This window comes from Lepidochelys kempii, chromosome 9, assembly GCF_965140265.1.
Source record: "Lepidochelys kempii isolate rLepKem1 chromosome 9, rLepKem1.hap2, whole genome shotgun sequence".
NCBI lineage: Eukaryota > Metazoa > Chordata > Testudines > Cheloniidae > Lepidochelys > Lepidochelys kempii.
In genome coordinates, this window is record NC_133264.1 from 30,080,206 (window position 1) to 30,104,963 (window position 24,758).

The window sequence follows — 24,758 nt, forward strand, 5'->3', positions numbered from 1 at the left end:
GAGCGGGCTGAGGCTGTATCTAGACTAGACCTCTCTGGGACTTTCTCCCCACCCACACGGGGATAGTGGCTATTCCACGCCACTTCTTCAGCCCCCCAACCTTGGTCCAACCACAGAATTCAGCAACCCCACAGTCCATCACTGGGCAGTCATGGCTCTTATGCCCCAGCTGTCCACAGCACCAGCATAAAATCCGTCCCGGATGGCTAGGGGTTCCCTTGTGCTCCTCCCGTTGCTTGTCTGCCAGCTTCCCAGCAGGGTGCTCATGGTGTTTCTTGCCTCCCTCTGTATCTCACAGGGTCCAGTGCTCCCTCACGGGGAAGTCTGCCTCTGCATATTCCTCTGTCCTTTTGGCAGCGGCTTTTATAGTGCCAGGCTGATGTCGCCACACCCAGACCCGCATGGTATCGGGGAGGCACTGCACAAACTGTTTGAGGATCCCCTGATCCATAATCTGCCCCACTGTTTGGGCATTGGGCCTCAACCACCACGTCGCCCAGTCCGTCAATCTCTGGACGAAGGCCTGGGGCTGCACACCCCCTGCCCACTGGGCTGCCCGAAACTTTTGCCGGTATTTCCCTGATGAAAGCCCCAGGCAGTCCAAGATGGCTGCCTTCACTGTGTCATAGTCCCTAGCCTGGGCATCCGTCAGGGCCATGTATGCCACTTACACCTCCCCAGCAAGATATGGGGCTAGCTGCAGAGCCCAGGTTACCTGGTCCCATCCCATGCCCAGGGCCACCCACTCAAAGGTACCCAAAAAGGCATCAGGGTCATCCATCGGGGCCATCTTACAGAGACTAAGGCCCAGGGGCCAGGTGCTATCTCTCCCCGCAGGACTTACCAGCCTCTGCAGGAGCTGCTGCTGCACTGTCTCCTGATCTTTGATAAAGTCCTGCAAAGTCCATTGTTGCTTGGCCTGCCAAGCTAGTAAAGCTTGCCTCTCCAGCTGGTGGGACTGCTGAAAGGCCTGCAGTGTCTTTTGTGTCTCCCTGTGTTGCTCCATGAGCCACTGCAGAGTGCCCTCCATCTCTGGGTCGCCAAACTGTGTCACTGGCAATGTATCCCGGACAAGCCCCCACATGTAACAGGGTTCACAACCCACCCCTCTTCCAGGGGCCCGCTTGCTGCCCCCAATAAGGCTCAGAGAGGCTTCAGGGTTGTGCAACACCCATGCCTTTATTTACTTAAAGTTATCCCACCACCAGTGTCTATATACAAGCTTGACAGGATTAGTCACCTCCTTTACAGGCAGAGTCAGCCTTCAGCTAGGAGACCTCCAGTTTCCTCCCTGACTGACTGACTTCTTCCTGGCTGCCCCCCAGCCTTCTGGCTCCCTCCCTCCCTGTCAGGCCAGGAGCAACAGGCCTTTTCCATCAATTGGCTTCCCCTGATTGGAGCTGACTGGGCAGGGGCTAATTAGGTGGTTTTGCACCAGCACCCTGCTACACCTGGTAACTAGCTAAGTGATAAAAATACACCTACGTTCTTAAAGTATAGGCCTTAACAGGCAGGCCTGAATATCTATATTCTAATACCCACCCTGCTCCACCAGCCTCCACTTCCTGGGGAACCTCAGTGCCAAGATATCAAGATTATATAATGCTCTTTACTATTAGGATCTTGGATACTATGATGATAAGGGACATATAAATACTGGAATAAAGTCGCTATTACAATTTACATCACAAGTCCAAAGTTCATGAAGTGGCTTATGTAATAGAAAGATTAGTATCAGTACTATTACAAATTGTGAAGTGTTTGTGGGAGCCAGGTTCATTCACTAGTGGAATCCTATTTGCTGAAACTTTTTTGTTATATTAATTCTGTTGAAGGAATTCCTTTTTTACAAAAAATAATATTTACCTCCCTTTCAAGTTACAGTGGGTGTAATTAAAGTTTCCATTGTCCTTCACAGGAAGGTAAATTATTGCCTGTTTGAGTATGTATTCCCTATACTTATGAAAGGGACTACCATTAAATTCAGTAATATCTTATCTAATAGTAGAAGGGTTTTACAAATTACTTGCAAGTTTCCACCCTTTTTTCTAGAATGGATTCTTTATCGTGGATTCAGCCAGGCAGGAATTTCCTCCTTCATAGTATATTATCTGAAAAAGACAGAATCATAGAAATATAGGGCTGGAAGGAACCTTGAGAGGTCAACTAGTCCATCCCACTATGCTGAGGCAGGACCAAATATAAATGGTTTTTTTCCCCATTTTATTCATACTTCAAACATGCCCACTCATTTCCCAGTCTCTCCTCCTCATTAGCAATTTTATTGAAATTTGGTCATAGGAGCAGCAGGGTGATACAGATGTCTGGATATCTTTCTTTCTTTCTTTCTTCTTCCTCCACCCCAATCCCTCAGAACTGTACATGTTTGTGTTACACTTTGTATCAAAATAAAGGGAGCCTACCTCTGCTCCTTTTAGTGGTATCACTCTGTTCATATTCTAGGAATGGCAGTCAAACTCTGTAAAACGGACACATCCCAGTTAGTTGCTTTTTATTTATTTATTCATTTTTAGTTTTTCTACACTGTGCATCTTACAATGCTAAGTCACCTCTCAAAACACTGTGTCAGATTCAGCAAGGTGGATGTGGAGTGTGTGCACATGCACTTTACATGCTTCTACACCAGCTAAACCCATGAAGATTAAACGGAGGTTGGCCAGCCGACCAATTGACCACTCAGTTGATTGCCTATTATTTGACTACAGTCAAATATTCCAGCAACAATTCCCTGATGTAGGTGGCAGCCTATTTTTTTGATTGGCTCATGGTGACATTCTTTCATTTTTTTAGCACTTCATTTCCTTGTGTTTCACATTTTTCTGAGTTATTTTAACTCAGTTAAGTAACTTGGTTTTTCTGACTGAGCATAAGTACCTATCTGAGGATAAGCCTTTATGGAGACAATATAGCCTTACTCTTTTTTTCTTACTGTTCTAATAAATTAGTGCTTTAATATATCTGACCATTTTTGACATTATTTGACTCATCAATTGACCAGTTATTTTTGGATCAAATACCCAACCTTACATTAATGATATTTCTGCCTCCACCCTCTCAGGGTATGCCTACACTGCTCTGTAAACACAGGCTCAGACTCAGGTTGGAGCCCAGACCCTCCCCCTCCCTCCCCCCCAAAAATCTGACTTGGGTCAGCAAGCACTCAGGACTGGGTCATAGGACCAACCTGGGTCCTGCTGAAATTCAGGTCCAAACCCTGTTATTTTGCAGTGTGGACACAGCTCAACCTAGTCCTGAGTCAGAAGGTTTGCATAGTTCAGTATGGATGTATTATCATGGTTGTGTGACTCGACTCTAGCAATTGTAAACCCAGGTTTACAATGCAGTGTGAGTGCTCAAGTATGGGTTTCAACACACAGAGTCCACAACTGTGGGTCCCACAGAGCTGTGTTTAGAGTGTAGTGTTGACATTCCCTAGTGACCCTAAGGGGTCAGCTATAATGAGAAAAGTCCAAAGATAACAAGAAAATACAGCCCAGGTGGAATTGTGGGATAGCACTGGAGAACTAGCAGTGCCTGGGCTTGATTAGGGTGCATTCTCCCTGCAAAGTGTGGGTTGCCAGCCCAGGCTAAAGCAAACATGACCTCAAGCCTCTACCTTCATCTGTGCCTGCTAGTTTGAGCGTCAGGCACCCTCAAGCCCAGGTTAGAGGTCTTTCCATGTGAATGGAGAAAGGTTTAGGGGCTATACCCTGGCTAGGCTCAGCTAATTCTGGTAAAAACATGCCTTTTAAGGGCTTGCCTTCACTGCAGGGTTAATCCAAAGTATTGCTCCTAGCTTGAGTCCTGCTCCCTCCCCACACATCCTTCACTCAAATGTGATGGTGTTTTTAACTCAAGTTGGTTGGCCTGTGGAGGGATGTGGGCTGCAGCTGACAAGTTGTGCTGACTTGAGCTGTTATTTTGCAGTGTCACAAGGGTAACTTGAGTGAAGGCATTGTATAAGATTCAGGGTGACACATGTGAAGCCATGCTAGCTGGCTGTGTTGTAACTTAGGCTGACTCCTTGCTACAAAATAGCCAGCTAACACTGCTTCAGCCTTGTCAGTCTGTGTCTTAACATGATTGAAAAACCATCTTAATACTTAAATCGATTAAGCTAAGAAAATGGAAAAAATTGTACCCTTTCCCTTTCAATACATAGTCTGAAGGTATTCGTGGCTAATTACTTATAAATAGAAAACCATAAATGTGAGTTTTGTGTAACAGAGGGCTTTTTTTGTTTTCAAAGCGTGAAACAAATGTCTTTTTTGCAGATACACTTGTAAACGGGACCATGGAAATACGTGAGTAAAATATTTCATTAACATTGGTTAAATGTCTTCTAAATGTGGATCACTTACAGGAGTCTAAACTAAACAGCTAAATTAGTGATATATATTGCTACAGTAGTAGTGGGAGGGCTTCTTAGAATAAATGCGCTTCAACACAGATGTTTAAATCGCTCTTAACATCCTTATGACATGTCGCCACATGTCAACTACATTGATCAGTATAAGTAGTTACCAGGCCTAAATTATCAGGATGAGCTAATAGGGATTTAAATGCAGATAATTGGTCCCTTGTGAGTGAAATGATACAACGCAGGAGCAGGAACTATTTAAAAAAAATCTCAAGGATCTTGAACCTGTAAAGCTGTTTGTTAATTAAGTGAGAAAAAATTATACCAAAATTAATTAGGAGAATCATTTAATTCTCCTTCTCTATGGAGGAGAATGTTGACTTGTGTTCACAAGTAATTATTTGAATTAGAATGGTACCAAGAACTTTCTATTTTGAGTATTACAAGAGAAATAGAAAAGGAAGGTGCTGGTATGGAGTAAGCATGAACTAACCTCCTAATTAGATACAGTTTACAGTACCTGTTTACTTTCAGCACTTTTTGGATTTGAATGCATCTAAATTGTTCTGATTCTTTCATAATGTAAAATTTCCCATTAGCGTTTTTTAAAACAAGCCTTCTGTTTTTAAGGGCATTTCATATTGTTTAAATACAGCAAACTTGTCATAATGTCTAATTTTCATATAGATCTTATCTACAATGAAATAAGTTCATTTTATAGATTTGTTTTTTAATTTGACAAAACAAAAAAAAATGAATATTTGTTTCTTTCTTCCAGCAAATAAAGCTGCTGAATTTCCAAATCCCACTTACCCTCCAACTTATGCAGGAAATCAAGTTCCTCATGGATATCCTCAGTACGCACCTCAAATTTTCCAAAGTAAGTTATTTGATTATGATATGCCGTACAAATTAACTGATCTGTTTTGTCCCCAGAAAAAATAGTTTGGGTTCCAAAATGGCAGCCATCTGTGAACTAATTCCCCTGCTATTAATTTTCCAGGATGAAATCTTTAGACTTGTAGGAAAGATTGGTTGTTCTTTCGTTTATTTGGTATTACTGTGGTAACATGCTACCTATAAAGGAAAATTAAATAGTCAGAAAATCTCCTGTCTGCAGGAAAACCCTGTAGGGGCGAAGGCAGGGAGGCTGGTGCAGTTGCAGAAGTAGCTCATGCATGGCAGCTCTTTGCTTTTGAACTCTACATCTCAGTCAATAGTGTCTTTTAAAATAAAAATATTTTACTAATTTTTTCTAGCAATTTAGAACTGGAGTTAAAACTGGAGAAGGTATAGTCTCCATCTCTGTACTGTTTCTGTCTTACCAGCCTCCTATCTGAATACCCTCATGATTTTTCCCACTTTGTTGCCCCTTCTTCCACACTGTCACAGAAACTTAAAACTTGTTATCTCTCCCTCTTTGCTGAGTGACCTTCCTCTCTACATTCAAGCCTTTCCTCCAGAACACACCACTTCAAATAACCCTTTAAGTAATAATTTGCTGAAATATGAATGTTTGACATTTTTATTTAGCTTTTTTAAATGTAAGAAAGCCTCTGACTTGAACGTTCACACTCAGTGATATCGTGTATGTCTTAAGTATTGAGTTATGTTTGTCCTGTATTGGCCTTTCTTGCTTGTCTTTTGGATTTTATGCACTTTGTGGCAGAGTGCAACTGTACTCTCACATTCTGTTAACACTGTCAGTACTTGGCAATAATGATTATGCATTGTGGAGACTGAAAAAAGTTTGTTCTTTTCAGAACAAGAAAGATTAAATTCTGAGCTCAAAGTAGTTTGCACTTTCACTGTTTGAGCCTGATATTAAGTACAAACACACATTGTCATAGTCACACTAGCTAAGAATCTTCTCTGTAGACTGTAATTATTTGCTATTTGCTGTAGTGTAATCCAGTTTCACTGGAAAAGATGCCCTTTTCAAATCCTATAAAAAGCTGTGCAAAACATTTGGGTGGACCAGCCATTACTAAGGCTGTGTTTGTGGTAATATCTCTTGCAAATGTTAGAGTGCGTGAATAACTGCATGAACATTCTTTATAGTTTCAGTATAATGCTTGCTTCATTGTAGAGGAGGAAGCTTAAACTTTTTACTTTCTGTAGGTGGAGAAACTTGTACCAGCTTGATGTTGAATTCATGCTAAATTTGAATCTTCTTTAGTTCTTACATATAACTTCCATGAACATTGTACACATTTGTTCAATTTTAATCTTTATAAATAAATTTTATATACTACCAGCACTGCTATAGATAACACATTCCTCTGGTAGTATAGAATTTATATTACAGATACAGAGAGATCTTAGGTTTCAGAGTAGCAGCCGTGTTAGTCTGTATCCGCAAAAAGAAAAGTAGTACTTGTGGCACCTTAGAGACTAACCAATTTATTTGAGCAAAAGCTTTCGTGAGCTACAGCTCACTTCATCGGATGCACTCACTCTGTATTTTCCACTGAATGCATCCGATGAAGTGAGCTGTAGCTCACGAAAGCTTATGCTCAAATAAATTGGTTAGTCTCAAAGGGTATGTCTACACTACGGAATAAGGTCGAATTTATAGAAGTCGGTTTTTTAGAAATCGGTTTTATATATTCGAGTGTGTGTGTCCCCACAGAAAATGCTCTAAGTGCATTAACTCGGCGGAGTGCTTCCACAGTACCGAGGCTAGAGTCGACTTCCGGAGCGTTGCACTGTGGGTAGCTATCCCACAGTTCCCGCAGTCTCCGCTGCCCATTGGAATTCTGGGTTGAGATCCCAATGCCTGATGGGGCTAAAACATTGTTGCGGGTGGTTCTGGGTACATATTGTCAGGCCCCCGTTCCCTCCCTCCCTCCATGAAAGCAAGGGCAGACAATCGTTTCGCGCCTTTTTTCCTGAGTTACCTGTGCAGACGCCATACCACGGCAAGCATGGAGCCCGCTCAGGTAACCGTCACCCTATGTCTCCTGGGTGCTGGCAGACGCGGTACGGCTTTGCTGCACAGTAGCAGCAACCCATTGCCTTCTGGCAGCAGACGGTGCAATACGATTGGTAGTCGTCCTCGTCGTGTCCGAGGTGCTCCTGGCCACGTCGGCTGGGAGCGCCTGGGCAGACATGGGCGCAGGGACTAAATTTGGAGTGACTTGACCAGGTCATTCTCTTTAGTCCTGCAGTCAGTCCTATTGAACCGTCTTATGGTGAGCGGGCAGGCGATATGGACTGCTAGCAGTCGTACTGTACCATCTTCTGCCAGGCAGGCAAGAGATGAGGATTGCTAGTAGTCGTATTGTACCATCTTCTGCCAGGCAGGCAAGAGATGAGGATGGCTAGCAGTCGTACTGTACCATCTTCTGCCGAGCAGCCATGAGATGTGGATGGCATGCAGTCCTTCTGCACCGTCTGCTGCCAGCCAAAGATGTAAAAGATAGATGGAGTGGGTCAAAACAAGAAATAGACCAGATTTGTTTTGTACTCATTTGCCTCCTCCCCTGTCTAGGGGACTCATTCCTCTAGGTCACACTGCAGTCACTCACAGAGAAGGTGCAGCGAGGTAAATCTAGCCATGTAAATCTAGCCAGGCTAACCTCCTTGTTCCAATAAGAACGATAACTTAGGTGCACCATTTCTTATTGGAACCCTCCGTGAAGTCCTGCCTGAAATACTCCTTGATGTAAAGACACCCACTTTGTTGATTTTAGCTCCCTGAAGCCAACCCTGTAAGCCGTGTCGTCAGTCGCTCCTCCCTCTGTCAGAGCAACGGCAGACAATCGTTCCGCGCCTTTTTTCTGTGCGGACGCCATACCAAGGCAAGCATGGAGGCCGCTCAGCTCACTTTGGCAATTAGGAGCACATTAACCACCACACGCATTATCCAGCAGTATATGCAGCACCAGAACCTGGCAAAGCGATACCAGGCGAGGAAGCGACGTCAGCGCGGTCACGTGAGTGATCAGGACATGGACACAGATTTCTCTGAAAGCATGGGCCCTGCCAATGCATGCATCATGGTGCTAATGGGGCAGGTTCATGCTGTGGAACGCCGATTCTGGGCTCGGGAAACAAGCACAGACTGGTGGGACCGCATAGTGTTGCAGGTCTGGGACGATTCCCAGTGGCTGCGAAACTTTCGCATGCGTAAGGGCACTTTCATGGAACTTTGTGACTTGCTTTCCCCTGCCCTGAGGCGCATGAATACCAAGATGAGAGCAGCCCTCACAGTTGAGAAGCGAGTGGCGATAGCCCTGTGGAAACTTGCAACGCCAGACAGCTACTGGTCAGTTGGGAATCAATTTGGAGTGGGCAAATCTACTGTGGGGGCTGCTGTGATGCAAGTAGCCCACGCAATCAAAGATCTGCTGATATCAAGGGTAGTGACCCTGGGAAATGTTCAGGTCATAGTGGATGGCTTTGCTGCAATGGGATTCCCTAACTGTGGTGGGGATATGGGTTCCGTCTATAGCCCCATCTTGGCACCGGAGCACCAAGCCGCCGAGTACATAAACCGCAAGGGGTACTTTTCGATAGTGCAGCAAGCTCTGGTGGATCACAAGGGACGTTTCACCAACATCAACGTGGGATGGCCGGGAAAGGTGCATGATGCTTGCATCTTCAGGAACTCTGGTCTGTTTCAAAAGCTGCAGGAAGGGACTTTATTCCCAGACCAGAAAATAACTGTTGGGGATGTTGAAATGCCTATATGTATCCTTGGGGACCCAGCCTACCCCTTAATGCCATGGCTCATGAAGCCGTACACGGGCAGCCTGGACAGTAGTCAGGAGCTGTTCAACTACAGGCTGAGCAAGTGCAGAATGGTGGTAGAATGTGCATTTGGATGTTTAAAGGCGCGCTGGCGCAGTTTACTGACTCGCTTAGACCTCAGCGAAACCAATATTCCCACTGTTATTACTGCTTGCTGTGTGCTCCACAATATCTGTGAGAGTAAGGGGGAGACGTTTATGGCGGGGTGGGAGGTTGAGGCAAATCGCCTGGCTGCTGGTTACGCGCAGCCAGACACCAGGGAGGTTAGAAGAGCACAGGAGGGCGCAGTACGCATCAGAGAAGCTTTGAAAACCAGTTTCATGACTGGCCAGGCTACGGTGTGAAAGTTCTGTTTGTTTCTCCTTGATGAAACCCCCCGCCCCTTGGTTCACTCTACTTCCCTGTAAGCTAACCACCCGCCCCTCCTCCCTTCAATCACCGCTTGCAGAGGCAATAAAGTCATTGTTGCTTCACATTCATGCATTCTTTATTCATTCATCACACAAATAGGGGGATGACTACCAAGGTAGCCCAGGAGGGGTGGTGGAGGAGGGAAGGAAAATGCCACACAGCACTTTAAGCACAGCACTTTAAAAGTTTACAACTTTAAAATTTATTGAATGACAGCCTTCTTTTTTTTGGGCAATCCTCTGTGGTGGAGTGGCTGGTTGGCCGGAGGCCCCCCCACCGCGTTCTTGGGCGTCTGGGTGTGGAGGCTATGGAACTTGGGGAGGAGGGCGGTTGGTTACAGAGGGGCTGCAGTGGCAGTCTGTGCTCCAGCTGCCTTTGCTGCAGCTCAACCATACACTGGAGCATACTGGTTTGGTCCTGCAGCAGCCTCAGCATTGAATCCTGCCTCCTCTCATCACGCTGCCGCCACATTTGAGCTTCAGCCCTCTCTTCAGCCCGCCACCTCTCCTCCCGGTCATTTTGTGCTTTCCTGCACTCTGACATTATTTGCCTCCACGCATTCGTCTGTGCTCTGTCAGTGTGGGAGGACAGCTCGGAGAACATTTCATCGCGAGTGCATTTTTTTTTCTTTCTAAGCTTCACTAGCCTCTGGGAAGGAGAAGATCCTGTGATCATTGAAACACATGCAGCTGGTGGAGGAAAAAAAAAGGGACAGCGGTATTTAAAAAGACACATTTTATAAAACAGTGGCTACACTCTTTCACGGTAAACCTTGCTGTTAACATTACATACATAGCACATGTGCTTTCGTTACAAGGTCGCATTTTGCCTCCTCCCACCGCGTGACTACCCCCTCAACCTTCCCCCCTCCCTGTGGCTAACAGCGGGGAACATTTCTGTTTAGCCACAGGCAAACAGCCCAGCAGGAATGGGCTCCTCTGAGTGTCCCCTGAAGAAAAGCACTCTATTTCAACCAGGTGACCATGAATTATATCTCACTCTCCTGAGGATAACACAGAGAGATAAAGAACGGATGTTGTCTGAATGCCAGCAAACATACACTGCAATGCTTTGTTCTACAATGATTCCCGAGTACGTGTTACTGGCCTGGAGTGGTAGTGTCCTACCATGAAGGACGCAATAAGGCTGCCCTCCCCAGAAACCTTTTGCAAAGGCTTTAGGACTACATCTAGGAGAACCGCAAATGCCAGGGCAAAGTAATCCTTTCACATGCTTGCTTTTAAACCATGTATAGTATTTTAAAAGGTACACTCACCAGAGGTCCCTTCTCCGCCTGCTGGGTCCAGGAGGCAGCCTTGGGTGGGTTCGGGGGGTACTGGCTCCAGGTCTAGGGTGAGAAACAGTTCCTGGCTGTCAGGAAAACCGGTTTCTCCGCTTGCTTGCTGTGAGCTATCTACAACCTCCTCCTCATCATCATCTTCTTCGTCCCCAAAACCTGCTTCCGTATTGCCTCCATCTCCATTGAAGGAGTCAAACAACACGGCTGGGGTAGTGGTGGCTGAACCCCCTAAAATGGCATTCAGCTCATCATAGAAGCGGCATGTTTGGGGCTCTGACCCAGAGCGGCTGTTCGCCTCTCTGGTTTTCTGGTAGGCTTGCCTCAGCTCCTTCAGTTTCACATGGCACTGCTTCGGGTCCCTGTTATGGCCTCTGTCCTTCATGCCCTGGGAGATTTTGACAAAGGTTTTGGCATTTCGAAAACTGGAACGGAGTTCTGATAGCACGGATTCCTCTCCCCAAACAGCGATCAGATCCCGTACCTCCCGTTCGGTCCATGCTGGAGCTCTTTTGCGATTCTGGGACTCCATCATGGTCACCTGTGCTGATGAGCTCTGCATGGTCACCTGCAGCTTGCCACGCTGGCCAAACAGGAAATGAGATTCAAAAGTTCGCGGTTCTTTTCCTGTCTACCTGGCCAGTGCATCTGAGTTGAGAGTGCTGTCCAGAGCGGTCATAATGGAGCACTCTGGGATAGCTCCCGGAGGCCAATACCATCGAATTGTGTCCACAGTACCCCAAATTCGAGCCGGCAACGTCGATTTAAGCGCTAATCCACTTGTCAGGGGTGGAGTAAGGAAATCGATTTTAAGAGCCCTTTAAGTCGAAATAAAGGGCTTCATTGTGTGGACGGGTGCAGGTTTACATCGATTTAACGCTGCTAAATTCGACCTAAAGTCCTAGTGTAGACCAGGGCTAAGGTGCCACAAGTCCTCCTTTTTTTTTTAGAGAGAGATCTTAATCCATGAACATAAATATATACTGTGTACGCCATCTAGTGGGCCTATCACAATGCTAAGTGTTAAACAGCGTGACTTGAATCTAATTTTATACTGAGTTCTGTGTGGGCAAATAAAGTAAATGGGAGATAGTTCATTTAATATAGCTAAAATCAGTATGCAGTTATTTAATTATTTCTGTGTATGAATTAACAGTATGACAAACTTCTTGACACTCTTTATTTAGACAAAATTAATTAAATATATAGAGAGAGTATAGTACGTGCTTGAAAGCTGCAGACTGATTTTTCTAGAGACACACTATCTCTAAAATAAGTGAAAATAAGTAACTATAGAAAATCTTTTTCTAAAAGTTCTCAAATTGCTATTCACAACATGGCAGTATGACAGTCATTTATCAAATACCTCTCCATGTTCAAATATACTCTATTTTCATTTGCTGTATATTACTTTTAAATTGTAATGATGAGATCAAATGAGCAGCTTCATTTTTATTACATTTAATTTGTAGATTATTTATAGATATCTTACTATATGAAATTTGTATGTGTGGGAGAGGGGTTTCTTTTCATATTAGTGTGAAGGGTGTAAAATATCTGGTTCCAGATATTTTGTCTTATTATAATAAAAATATCTAGCTCTTGTGTAGCACTTTACATCAGTAGATGTCAAACTGTTTTACAAAGAAGGTCAGTATCATCCCCATTTTACTGATGGGGAACCTAAAGCACAGGGAGGTGAAGTGACTTGCCCAAGGTCACCCAGGCAGGCCAGTGGCAGAGCTGGGAATAGAAGCTAGGTCTGTTGAGTCCCTGTCAGTGTTCTATCCTCTGGTGGCTTCCCTGTAAGTCCTGTTTACTCTATGACCTTGTCTACACGTAAGTTATATTGCTTTAAGTATACCAATATAGTTGAAGCCATACAATGACTCTTGTACAGATGTAGTTATACCGATACAGGTTGTTGCTGTGCTGGAAGACGGAGAGAGAGAGAATCAGCTTTTTAGAAAGGAGAGAGAATAGTGACCTGTCTATGCTGCAAACAGCCAGAAGGAAGATAGGGAGAGGGGAGCTACTATGTCAGTCAAAGAGCCACAAAAAAATAGTTAAGCAGTGTCTTTGACGTTACTGTGAAGTTTGAGCCCTGGAGTTGCAGTGGTAAATAATGACCTGTTGATGTGATTCATTATCATGATGTGAAAGTTACAACAGAGTGACGGCATCAGTTTGCAGCTTTGTGATTCCTGGCTACTCACTTTGCTGTTGTAGTGGCTCTCCAGCTTTCAGAGTTTGAGGATCACTGAACTGAATTATGGGTGAGCTTGGAAGTATTAGATTTTTATTATTAAACATCAGTTTTACCCTATGCACACAAACTGATGACAAAATATTTCCATCTATAATAATAGAAATGTGCAGATAGGCAGAATAAGAAAAATGCTCCTTGAGAACTTATTGGAGTTTGATTTAAGGATGTTTACTCTGTATATTTTGACATGAGTTTTTCAATTTATGTTTTAATGGTTATAAAGCTTTAACTTTTGAATCTCAACAACTATTGTCATTTAAGTAAGTGTCTAACCTCCCCATAACTTCCCACAACTGCCAAAAATTTAAATAGATAAAAATAAAAAAAGCTTACAACCCATAATTTTGCACAACTGTGAAAATGTAAATTATTAATAATTTAAAAATGCTTAAAATAAATGTCAATATTGTTGAAATTATAAAATAAGTTGATTTCTGCCAAGCCTAATTATCTAATGTAGTTTCAGTATGAAACTCTCAATAGTTAAAAATGCTAGAACTTCAGAAGTGTATTTGTTGGTGTGTTGAAACTATGTTTTTAATATCTGATTTTTCAGAATTGTGTGTGTTTTGTTTATCTTGCCACAAACTAGATGCTCCAGAACAAGCTAATTATGCCTTCCAGGGTTACCCAGCAGGAGCTCCATATGGACCTGGGGTCCCTCCAGTCCAAAATCAGCCTTCTGGGACCAGTGGGGCAGCTTGGATTCCAGCACCTCCTCCCACTCTCAACTGTTCACCCGGATTAGAATACCTAAGTCAGGTACCTATATTCTTCTCCGTTTTAAACTCCCATGAAAATACAAAACTAATAGATACCTGTGCATTTAAGTACCTTTTTATCTACTTTGGGAAATCAAGTGGCTTACATGATTGGTATTGGGGATACAGAGCCATTTACATTTAGGTCAGAGGTTAAAAATCTATCTCAGGACCATCATAATTGAAGCATATTACCATTTTATGGCTGCTCAGTGGCCCATTTTGAAAAAGTACTGTCAGTCCCAGTTTTACAGAGGCAAGGTGGCTGAGATAATATCTTTTATTGGACCGACTTCTGTTGGGGAGAGAGACAAGCGTTACCTCACCCACCTTGTCTCTCTAATATCCTGGGACCAACATGGCTGCAACAACACTGCATAGTTCCAGTTTTAGCAGACAAGTGTCCACCATTAATTGACACCCAATTTGGCAATTTTAGCCAAGAATTTAAGATTAAATGAGAATGGGTATTGTTCTATTGTACGTTGTTGTATCAGAAATAGTGACCCTAGGTAAGGGCAGTATGGTGTGGCAAAAGCTTATATGACCATATGGTCATCAGTAGCACATCAGACGTCATGACTTTCAATGTGGTACTCTTTCTGAGCACTAGTATTCATTCCCTTTCTCCACCTCCAAGTATATTCAATTAGATGTAGTGCACAACAGATCAGCTCGCAAAATTGGAATGTTAGTGTTTGAATGATCTCTTTGATCATCTATGTGTGTGAGAGAGAGACCATTTCTAAAGCACAATTAATGTAGATGATCTAATGTTAAAATTATGAATTGATCCATAATTTTGTGTCCTGAAATCTAATTTTTGAAAAATAAAAACCGACATACTTGTAGATTTTATTTTTGAAATTTAATTATAACTTTTATTTATTAACTTCTATTCTAAACTATTTTTTACCACTGTAACAGATTGACCAGATATTAGTTCATCAGCAGATTGAGCTTCTGGAAGGTGTGTACCTTGCTATACTGCTAAATGGAAGATCATTATGCTGGAGATATTTTAAATGACTTTGGTCCTATATCAAGTAATTATACATGACTGTTAAACACCAGTCTTATTTAATGATAGAAATTCTTCATTTATTCATTGCCTTTTAAAGATGGGGTCTTTATTGATTTGTTTTTTGTCTTTTATATCTTTAATCAATTCTCTACCATAGTACATTTTGGAGAGCCGAGAGGGGGTGACACTGATTCTTAAAATATTGGTTACTTTCAGTATCTCAAACTTAAAATATAATTTATGTGAACTTTTTTATATTTCAATTTGTATTTTTTTTTTAAAAGTGACAATTTCTAATTTAAAAGTATAATCTTTACATCTAATCTCACTCATTCATGTGATTTTCAAACTGTCATTTGTACAGATCTCCTTTGCTACATCTGACCTGTCTAATTCAATCTAATCCTATATCTCGGCCTATCTCTCTGACATCTCCTCCTGGAAGTCTTGCTGCTAGCTAACTGATCTTTTCTCCCAAATCCCTTCCACTCTGCTTGTTCTTTGCCATGTTTGGCAACATCATGATCCTGATGTTACTCAGGCCCTTAATATTGATGATGTTGTTGACACCTTCTCTCTTACCCTCTACAACTAGGCTACACCCAAATCTTGCTGCTTTTTCATCCCATAACATTTCTAAGATTGATCTGTTGTTTTTTGTTCAGGTCCTTATCATTTCCTATCTCAATTATGGTAACCACCTACTCATTGGCTTCCCTTCCACGCATGTTTTCCCCCTCCAGTCCATTCAAAACACATCTGCTAAAATAATCTTGCTGGTTTACACCTCTGACAGTATTGTGCTACTTTCCAGATCCCTCCACTGGCTCCAGCTGTTTCACATCAACTTAAAGCTTCTTTTTCTTATTGTCAGGGCCCTTCACAACTCTACCCCTCCCTCGCTGTCTACTTTTGTTTTTTACTTTTTTGCATTCCTCCCCACTGCCACATCCACTGTGACAGTGGTGCATGTTTTGTCTGCTCATTTGTCACTTCTCACACAAACACCTCTGTTGCATCTCACCCGTGGAATGCCCTTTCTGAACTGATCATAAGGCCTTCTCCATCCTGAGATACCGTAAGTCTCAGCTGTGCCATAATATCTAAAAGAACTCACCATTCACATTAATTAGTTTTGAAGGGCAAATGGGAAAAGTTAGCAACTTATTCATAACGAAAAAATAATACAATAAAATAATACATTGCAAATATGTATGTATCTCTTCTATGATTCCCTCCCCCTCCCCCCCCCCCATATGTTAGTAACCTTATTAGATTGTAAGATCTTCAGGGAAAGGGACATGTTTTCCTATATGTTTATGTAGGGATTAGTACAGTGGGTTCCTGACCCTGATTGGGGCCTCTGCTATTTCTATTAATATTTTTATTTAGTGTATCAACTGAATACCTTTTTAATGTTGTTAATTTTCAGTTCTTACTGGTTTTGAAACTAACAACAAATATGAAATCAAAAACAGCTTGGGGCAAAGAGTATATTTTGCAGCAGAGGAAAATGACTGTTGTACTCGAAATTGTTGTGGACCATCACGATCTTTCACCATTAGGATCATTGACAATATGGGTCAAGAAGTGATAACACTGCAGAGACCTCTCAGATGCTCTGCATGTTGTTGTCCTTGCTGCTTGCAAGAGGTGAGATATTCCTTTCTCTTTCCTGCACCTTTAAAAGTTTTCAGAGATTTTCTTTTGTGTCAAGAGGTCAGGTGGGACAAGGTTAACTTCATCTGTAATTTTGTGGGGATCTGTGATTTTTTTGTTTTGTTTTTTGTTCTTTGAGGGTTTTTGAAAATTTCTTTCATGATTTTTGTCTCCTGTTTGATGGAATTTCTTGACATTTTGCTATGGGCTTAATGCTTGTATCCTTCCTTTCGGGAAGTGACATAAATTCCTCAAGACAACAGTGGCTTCCCTGAAAAGTGGGTGTTCAATACTTTTTTAGGACTGGACCCAAATGAGGAACCAACTTAATTCAAAATTTTGATTATTATATTTAGCTTATTAAAGAATAAGAATATTAAAGAATTTAGCTTTCTGAATATTGATAAGTAAAGGAGGAGAAAAAGGTACCAGGTTCATAAACCTTTGACCTGACCCTCATTGTAGGAATCTGATACTACTAATTGAATGATGTATAGTTGTTGCCTGATCCTTTTTAATGATTAATAACAATTGTATTGATTGCCAATTGATACTGATTTAATGAGCTGGAGATAATAGGGTTCTCATCCCAGAATTAGGCTCCACAGAATTAAAACTAACAAGTTCAGTATCTTGTAGGGAACCCCAGGATGTATGGCAAAGCACACTGAAGGCAAAGCAAAGCCTTAGCCACTTTTATTAAAACAATCCGTAAAGACAAAGCTCCAAACCACATACACAAGTAGTAGTAACACATTATTAGGGATATCTTTGGTATCATTCCCTGCATTTGCTCATGTACATCCTTCGTATATATTCTCATCCTTCCTTGGGAACCTTGTGGTTGTTGTACCAATAAAATAAAAACCAGCAGGATCTTATTAAAGGGAAAAAGGCAAAATACCACATTTATTGTGAATACAGAAAGAATCATAGTAAGCAGTTAGTTATAGCTATAACATTCCATTCAATCTCAAATTTATTCTCACATTCATTCACACACACACACACAGAGGTTCTGCAAGGTTGTTATCATAGTTACCAGCCTTAGAGTTGCTCATGCCAAGCCACTGGCCAGGTGGCCTGGACATGAGGAGGGAGCAGGGCCTTGTCAGATGCTCATCTGATGCTCCTGGAAGTTGGTTTGCAGAATCAGACCCCAAAGTTCTCACTTTTTAGAGTCTATTTTTATAGGAATTTCTTCCTATGCCAGTCTATGGGAATTGCTTCATCATGCTGTTGCTGAATCAATCAGCAGATAGCACATTCCTGACAGCTCCAAGATGTTATCTTGTTCTTTGGTTCTCCCATTCTTGAGGCTGTTGGGTGGATTCCAGTCTGCCCTCCGGGGGGGGGGGGGGGGTCCTCTGGTTATTTCCACTTGACACCTTCTTCAGCCAATGGACACTGGATTCTTAGGCTGGCACCTCCCTGATCATTCAGTTATTATCCACACCAAGCATCCATCCACATACATCCTCTATCTCTATTTTAATCACAATTGTTAATACAACAAAAGGGCGGGGAGTCTCTGGGTGCTGTTTCTGTTGTTAGAGTATTGCTTTGAGTCTCTCTCTCTCTGTGAATTGCTTTGAGAACAGACTCTGTCTTAGAATGTACTAACACAATTAGCAGCTTGCAAGTTTCATACATAGAGGGAGAGAAACAGTACCAAAAACCAAGAGACCTCTTCATTAGTAATACCCTGGAATTTAAACTCTGGGGAATCAAACTCATTTGTGATTTTAATACAGAACTTCTTTAATATGATCCAACATGGTGAGAGACAAAGGATCAGCCCTGTCCCTGGCATGCCAAATGAATCTGATGGTCCAGAACCCCAAAGGTTGGTGATTGACCCTTCAGCTCTTCGCTGTTATCGGTGATGGAAAGCTTACCCCAGCTACATGGTGGCTTAGTTATTATATTCTCTGGGCACTATCATGAATATTCATTCAGATGCCCAGTCTTCCATATCCAAATCTAACTTCCTTACCCTCCTAATATTGGGGTGCCCTTATCATATAGGTTAACATATTAATGCCTTCTAACTCATTATCATATATGTCACCTATTGCTAAAGCAGGTTTGTGATTAAACATCTACCAATGATTCTATCCTAAAATACCCAATCCCAGTATCAGTTCAGTGTTCCTATGGTTGCCTGGTATCATTATGTACCAACTCCTTCTCTTGAGCAAGCTATTCCCAGTTCCCCAAAATCTAGGATAACTGTTGGGCCATTTTATCTATGCTAAGGGTCATGGACCTGTGACCACGTGCCTGGGTTAGACCACAATGAGAGTGCAACACTCAGGGCAGACTGCAAGAAATAGGACAGACAGTCCCCCAAAACTGGTGGTTTATTCTATAATCAAATTCACCAAACCAGTAACAAAAGAGCTTCTGCCAGTACCACACTGGTTAACCAGAAGCCAAACACAGTCCCCGTTAGGCATTCCAGCACTTGGCTCCCATCCAGACAAGCCAATCTAATATAGTGAGAGGTTATCGAAAACTCATTTTACCATATGTGAGGTTCTTTCTAATCCCAAAGGATCAGACACATACCCCAAGTCAATATGTATCTCAGATCTTGCCCAAATATCATGCTGTCAGTCAATCCTTAGTAAACTAACTAAAGATTTAATAATAATAAAAAAGAGAATGATAAATGGTTAATAGATCATATGCATACAAATGATTGCAAAGTCCTTATGTCAGGTCTGTAGCGGTGAATGAATAGACTGTTTGCTTGTAAAGTCTGGTAACTTCCAAAAGATTGGAAGATCCTCAGTCCGTAGTTCAAGATGCTCCTTTTTGTTGTAAATCCACAGTCCAGCGAATTAGAGTAGGAAAGAAGCAAAATGGAGGTGTCTCAGAGGTCTTTTATATCCTTTGCCATGTGCATGGAAATTTACTGTCCCAAACAAAGCCCACAGTCCAGGTGCATGGAAAATTATCGGACCAAGATGGAGTCCAGGGTCACATGTCCTTATCACAAGTCCTTACATGCTTTACTGACTCACAAGGGCAGACATTGCCTGTATTCTTTCTGAGGTGTCCACAAGAAAAACTTACTGGATGGCATGAATTTCTTCAATGGCCCATTGTGAGCTGAGTGTCCTTAATGGGCCATCAACACATATCTGTCTAGTCTAGCTGTCTGATGCAAATCTATCTGCGGGGTGTCACCCAGAAATACAACACATGTGTAAGATACAAGTACTCACTCATATTCAGAACTTCAGCTACACAGATGATACATGAATATAAACAAGATAATCATACTTGCCAATTCATAACTTTTCTATTGGTATCTTACATGACATACTTTGTACAAGACTTATGGAAATTCTGAAATAGTGGTAACAGTGATATAAATGGTCACCTTTCTTATACACAGAATCACAAGACCTACTTTACTTATGCTAACTTGCTTAAGCCAGTGTCTTATAGAATACAGGCCTGTAGGTTTCTTGTGTTACTGCTGAGTAAAATAAAAAGCTAAGCTAGCTCTATGGGCTACACAGTAGGATGGTGTCTTCTGTTTAGAGTCACAATCTGCCCTTCATTTCCACTACAAATTTTTATATATATATGCAAATAAAGTGAAACACTACATGAGTTTGGAATGTAAAATTATTTTATACTAAGCAAAATCTCAGTTTTAATACTGTTCAGATAGATAAAAACAATATTGAAATTCCTATAATTAAAACACTATTAAATCTCTTACTAGGACAAAGTTAAAGCTTACACTGGCTTAACTTAACTCGCTGCTTTTTGTAGTATTATGGGTCCAGCAACTTTGGGGGTTGGCGGTTTGGGGGGATGGGAACATGTGTTTTTTCTTATTAAACGATGGTAGCATCTGTGACAGTTCTCACAGAATGTTCAGACAAATCTCCTTGAATCATTTAAGAAACAGTTGTAGTCTTCAAGTGATTTTTTTCCACACTGATTCCACTCTTGGTGCTCATGAGCATGCGATTAGATTCTTTTGAATAGCAGTGTCTGTTGCGAGATCCCTTGCAATTACTGTGGCTTAGAGTATGAGAGGCAAGGTGGTCTCAACCGCTTCACAGTTCCTTCAGGCTGGACTATGTGGTTTGCAAGTCTCTTCAACATTGTTTTTTTTTTTTGTTTTGTTGAAGGGGGGGGGTGTAATTTCCCCGGTGGAAACAAGGCATTGATAGTTTTCCTCCCAACCTCCATATCTAGGACCCAATGCTCCCCACTTCTCCCTCTGTACACAAGACCAACCTGGTTGAAGGCAAAGCTCCAGGAGTCAAGATCTGTTCCTTCTGAGCCTTGGCAATGTCCATCATTAATGGTCATGCTAGATGCCTCCTTTGATTAGGTGAGGGGTGTATGCCTAAGCATTGCTCGGAGTGCAAGGCTTTTTCAAAGTACGTGCAAAAATCCAAAGAGGGCAGACTGAAGTTGAATCTTTTGGAGACTTCAGTGTGTTATCCAACCCAGGCAAGCCAGCTAAGAGGCCACCTCCCACCAGTCAATCTCTTTTCTCAAGTGTTCCTGTAAACTGCTGTGCCAACCTGAGCTCTGGGGACACACTCTTACATATCCTGTTCCTTTCCTGCTTCAACATTGGTGTGAGACAAAGTCCACAAGGACACTCATACCACGGACTAGGGAAAACTTAGATCTCCCTTGCCATGCGGAAATGGTCCTATCTAAGCCTTGCACATATTGGCCCCCTTGGAGTCATCCCATATGGCAGAAAGCCAACTGCCCAGACAGTTTCAAATCATCTCTGAGGCAGCATGTACAATAACTCTAGTACAGACTCCCCAACTGTCCGTAGCAAAGGAAAAGGAAAAGTTCAGCAGGGAGGAACTCTCCTCAGAGCACCAGCAACTATTGGCCATATCTTCGTTGCCTCCAGATGAAGCAATCAACCTCTCCATCCATTCCCTCCATAGGTGAGCTCAGGATCTTTCAGGACCTGATGAGGCATCTGGCAGTGCTCTTGACAGACTCCTCAAAAACATTCAGGAGAAGCAGCACAAGCTCTCAGGCATTCTTTAGCCCTCTGAGTCGGGCAATTGCCCATTAATGAAAGGATAAATCGTTTCTAGAGCCTGCTGAGATCATTTGGCTCACTGTCACCTGCTAGCAAGTGGACAGAAAGTATCAGATAACAACAAAGGGGTTTAGGCTATTCTTTCCAACATCCCACTCTGGGATCTTTGATCATCCAAGTTGCACAAGAACAGTCTAAATCAGAGGTGGGCAACTATGGCCTGCGGGCCCCATCCGGACTGCGGGACCATCCTGCCTGGCCCCTGAGCTCCTGGCCGGGCAGCACGGCAGCGTGACTGGCTTTGGCATGATAAGGGGGCGGGGAGTGGGGGTTCCAGGGGGCAGTCAAGGGACAGGGAGCATGGGACGGTTGGATGGGACAGCGGTTCTGGGGGGGGCAGTCAGGGAATGAGGAACAGGGGGCTGGATAGGTGTGGGACTCCTGAGGGGCCTGTCAGGGGGCGGGGCAGTCAGGGGACAAGGAGCAGGGAGGTTGGATAGGGGCTCCCGGGAGGGGGCAGTCAGGGGACAAGGAGCAGGGGGGGTTGGATGGGTCGTCGGGGGTGGGAAGTGGGAGGGGGGAATAGGGGGTGGGGGTCAGACTGTTTGGGGAAACACAGCCTTCCGTACCCAGCCCTCCATATAGTTTTGCAACTCCAATGTGGCCCTCGAGCCAAAAGGTTTGCCCACCCCAGTCTAAAGATCAGATCAGAGGAACTCTGAGAGAAAAGGATCCAAACAAACTGGATCTCCGCAGATGCAAAGTGTATTTATCAGTGAATTTACAAAGTAGAGTTGTGAACTAACAGGTGCTCCTCTCTAAATACAATTCTCTCTTTTTGGGACTGATTCTGTTAATTGATGGATACGCTTCCCAACAAATATCAGGAAAAACTAACATCTACCTTGGCTGAAGGGTGGCTCATTGTGAGAACAGCATGCCAGGCTGCACTGGATATGTAAGACACAGTAGCACGAACTATGGTGTCCATGGTCACACAATAAGACACTCCTCCTGTCTGCAGATGTCAAGCATTCCCCAAGAAGTACAAGTGACCACTGAATATCTTCCATTTCAATGGAAAGACATGTTCAGCACTGGTACCAACAAGGCTTTGCACTCATTAAAAAAACAGAGCCCAGGCACAAACAGCATTAGAAACTGAGGCCTCAGTCCTCATTCTGCTACAGATCCCAGCAACAGTTCCCACTGTGTCCATCAGAACCACTGAGGAAAGGCCTACAGTTCCACCAGTGGTGCTCATCAACCTCACTCTGGCTGTCCCCACAGCAGGGACAAGTGTGAAGGAAGTAGCTTTGACAGGACAGTCAAGAGCCCACCTGGACCATCTCTGAATCAATCCACTTTTCTGTTTGACAACCACCTTTATTATTTTAAATAAGCTTGGGCTGGGATCACCTGTGACGGGTCCTTGAGACCATAAGGAAGGTTTTGGGGCTGTTCTAATTCCCTTCCCACTGCTCTTCAGGTACCCTTCTCACAGGATACTTCTACAACAAGAAGTAAACTCCCTGCTACAGTTGGGAGTGATAGAGGAGGTTCCTCAAATTCAGAGCGGGGCTTCTACTCCCATTACTACTTGATCCCAAAGAAGATCAGGGTGGTCATCCTAGCTTTCATCATTCCTGTATTTGATCCCATGAACTGGTTCATGGCTTTCAATCTACACAATGCTTGCTTCCATATCTCAATACTCCCGGCATACAGAAAATTAATGGTGTTTATAATAGAAACATCCTATTATCAGTACAGGGTCCTATCCTTTGGTTTGTCCATAGCCACAAGATTTTACTAAGTCCTCGCTGTAGTGGTGACAGTATATTTAAGGAGACAAGAAGTCCTGGTGTATTTGGATAATTTGGCTGACACGAGGCTCTTCTCCACAAGTCAAACTCTAGGCAGAACACCTTAAACCACTTTGCCTCCCTCTGCCTCATGATTAGGGCTCTGTGTTTGTCACGGAGGTCGTGAACGTCACGGATTCCATGACTTTCCGTGACCTTTATGACTTCGCAGCAGCCAGTTTTGCTGACCCAAGGGCCACCCAAGCAGCTGGCTCCAGAGACAGCAGCTCAGGTGGTCCCGGAGACAGCCATACTGGCCGCTGCTGGAGCAGCTTTGCTGCTGGAGCAGCTCTGCAGCCAGCCAGTGGGGCAGCCCTGCAGCCAGTCATACCAGCCGCTGCTCAGGCAGTCCCTGGGGCCAGCCACACTGGCTGTTGCTCAGGCAGCCCATGACTTCTACTAAAAATACCTCTGGCTAAATTATAGCCTTACTCATCATCAACAAGGATAAAGCAACACTGACTCTGAGACAGAGCATAAAATTTATAGGAACAGTGTTACGATTTTGCCAACTTGGAATCTATCTGCCACAATGGACACTGCTATTCAAAAGAATTTGATTTTGTGAGCATGTGGGCGCATGCACACCAAGAATGTAATCTGTGTTGACATCTTAAAGTACTACAGTTCCTGTAGGATATATAACCCGTTCTCTGCATTACAGTATTTCTCTATGCTGAAGATTATTTTACAAGCATTTAAAACAAATTGGAATAATTATGCAGATACTTAACTTTTATACCACTTCTGTGTTGTGGTTTTTTTTTCTTTTGAAGCTTGAAGTTCAGGCCCCTCCAGGTACACCAGTTGGCTACATAAAACAAAACTGGCATCCCTGTCTGCCTAAATTTACTATTCAAAATGAAGCAAAAATTGATGTATTTAAAATCATTGGCCCATGCGTTGTATGCAGCTGTTGTGAGGATATTAATTTTGAGGTAGGTAACATTGTTTAAAGTGTTTGTATTCCTCTCTTCTATTTTTAATTAGTTGGTTTTCCTAATAGTTTAATATCTCAAACTGGTCTTATTGTTACTAATGGACCATTTCCCACAAAACTAAGTTGTAATGCATTCAGTAATAACATTTGGTGTTTAGATAGTCCAACTGTTTGCATATGAAAATCTTTGAAAACAGTTATCTTAGTAAATAACCCAGGTTTCAAACATTGTCATGATAAATCAACTTTCAGATTACCAAACCATGAGATATTGAATGTTTAGATAATATTTCATCCTTTTTTTTCCCTTTCTTCCTGTTGGAGTGAAGCTTTTAGCGCCAATTAGAGT

At 42.9% G+C, this 24,758-nt stretch overlaps 1 protein-coding gene across 3 annotated transcripts in view; it reads left to right on the forward strand.

Moving 5' to 3' along the window:
• The window catches only part of LOC140917284 (phospholipid scramblase 1-like), a 55,688-nt gene that overhangs the window by 14,000 nt on the left and 16,930 nt on the right, over window positions 1–24,758 (forward strand). For 2 of the 3 annotated variants that reach the window (XM_073359740.1, XM_073359739.1), the window contains exons 2-7: window positions 4,296–4,325; window positions 5,160–5,261; window positions 13,706–13,875; window positions 14,802–14,844; window positions 16,331–16,551; window positions 24,246–24,407. In XM_073359740.1, the coding sequence (XP_073215841.1) occupies window positions 4,316–4,325; window positions 5,160–5,261; window positions 13,706–13,875; window positions 14,802–14,844; window positions 16,331–16,551; window positions 24,246–24,407 (708 nt within the window). In that variant the 5' untranslated portion in view covers window positions 4,296–4,315. The remainder of the gene's footprint in view (window positions 1–4,295; window positions 4,326–5,159; window positions 5,262–13,705; window positions 13,876–14,801; window positions 14,845–16,330; window positions 16,552–24,245; window positions 24,408–24,758) is intronic. The other variant, XM_073359741.1, reaches the window with a different exon arrangement.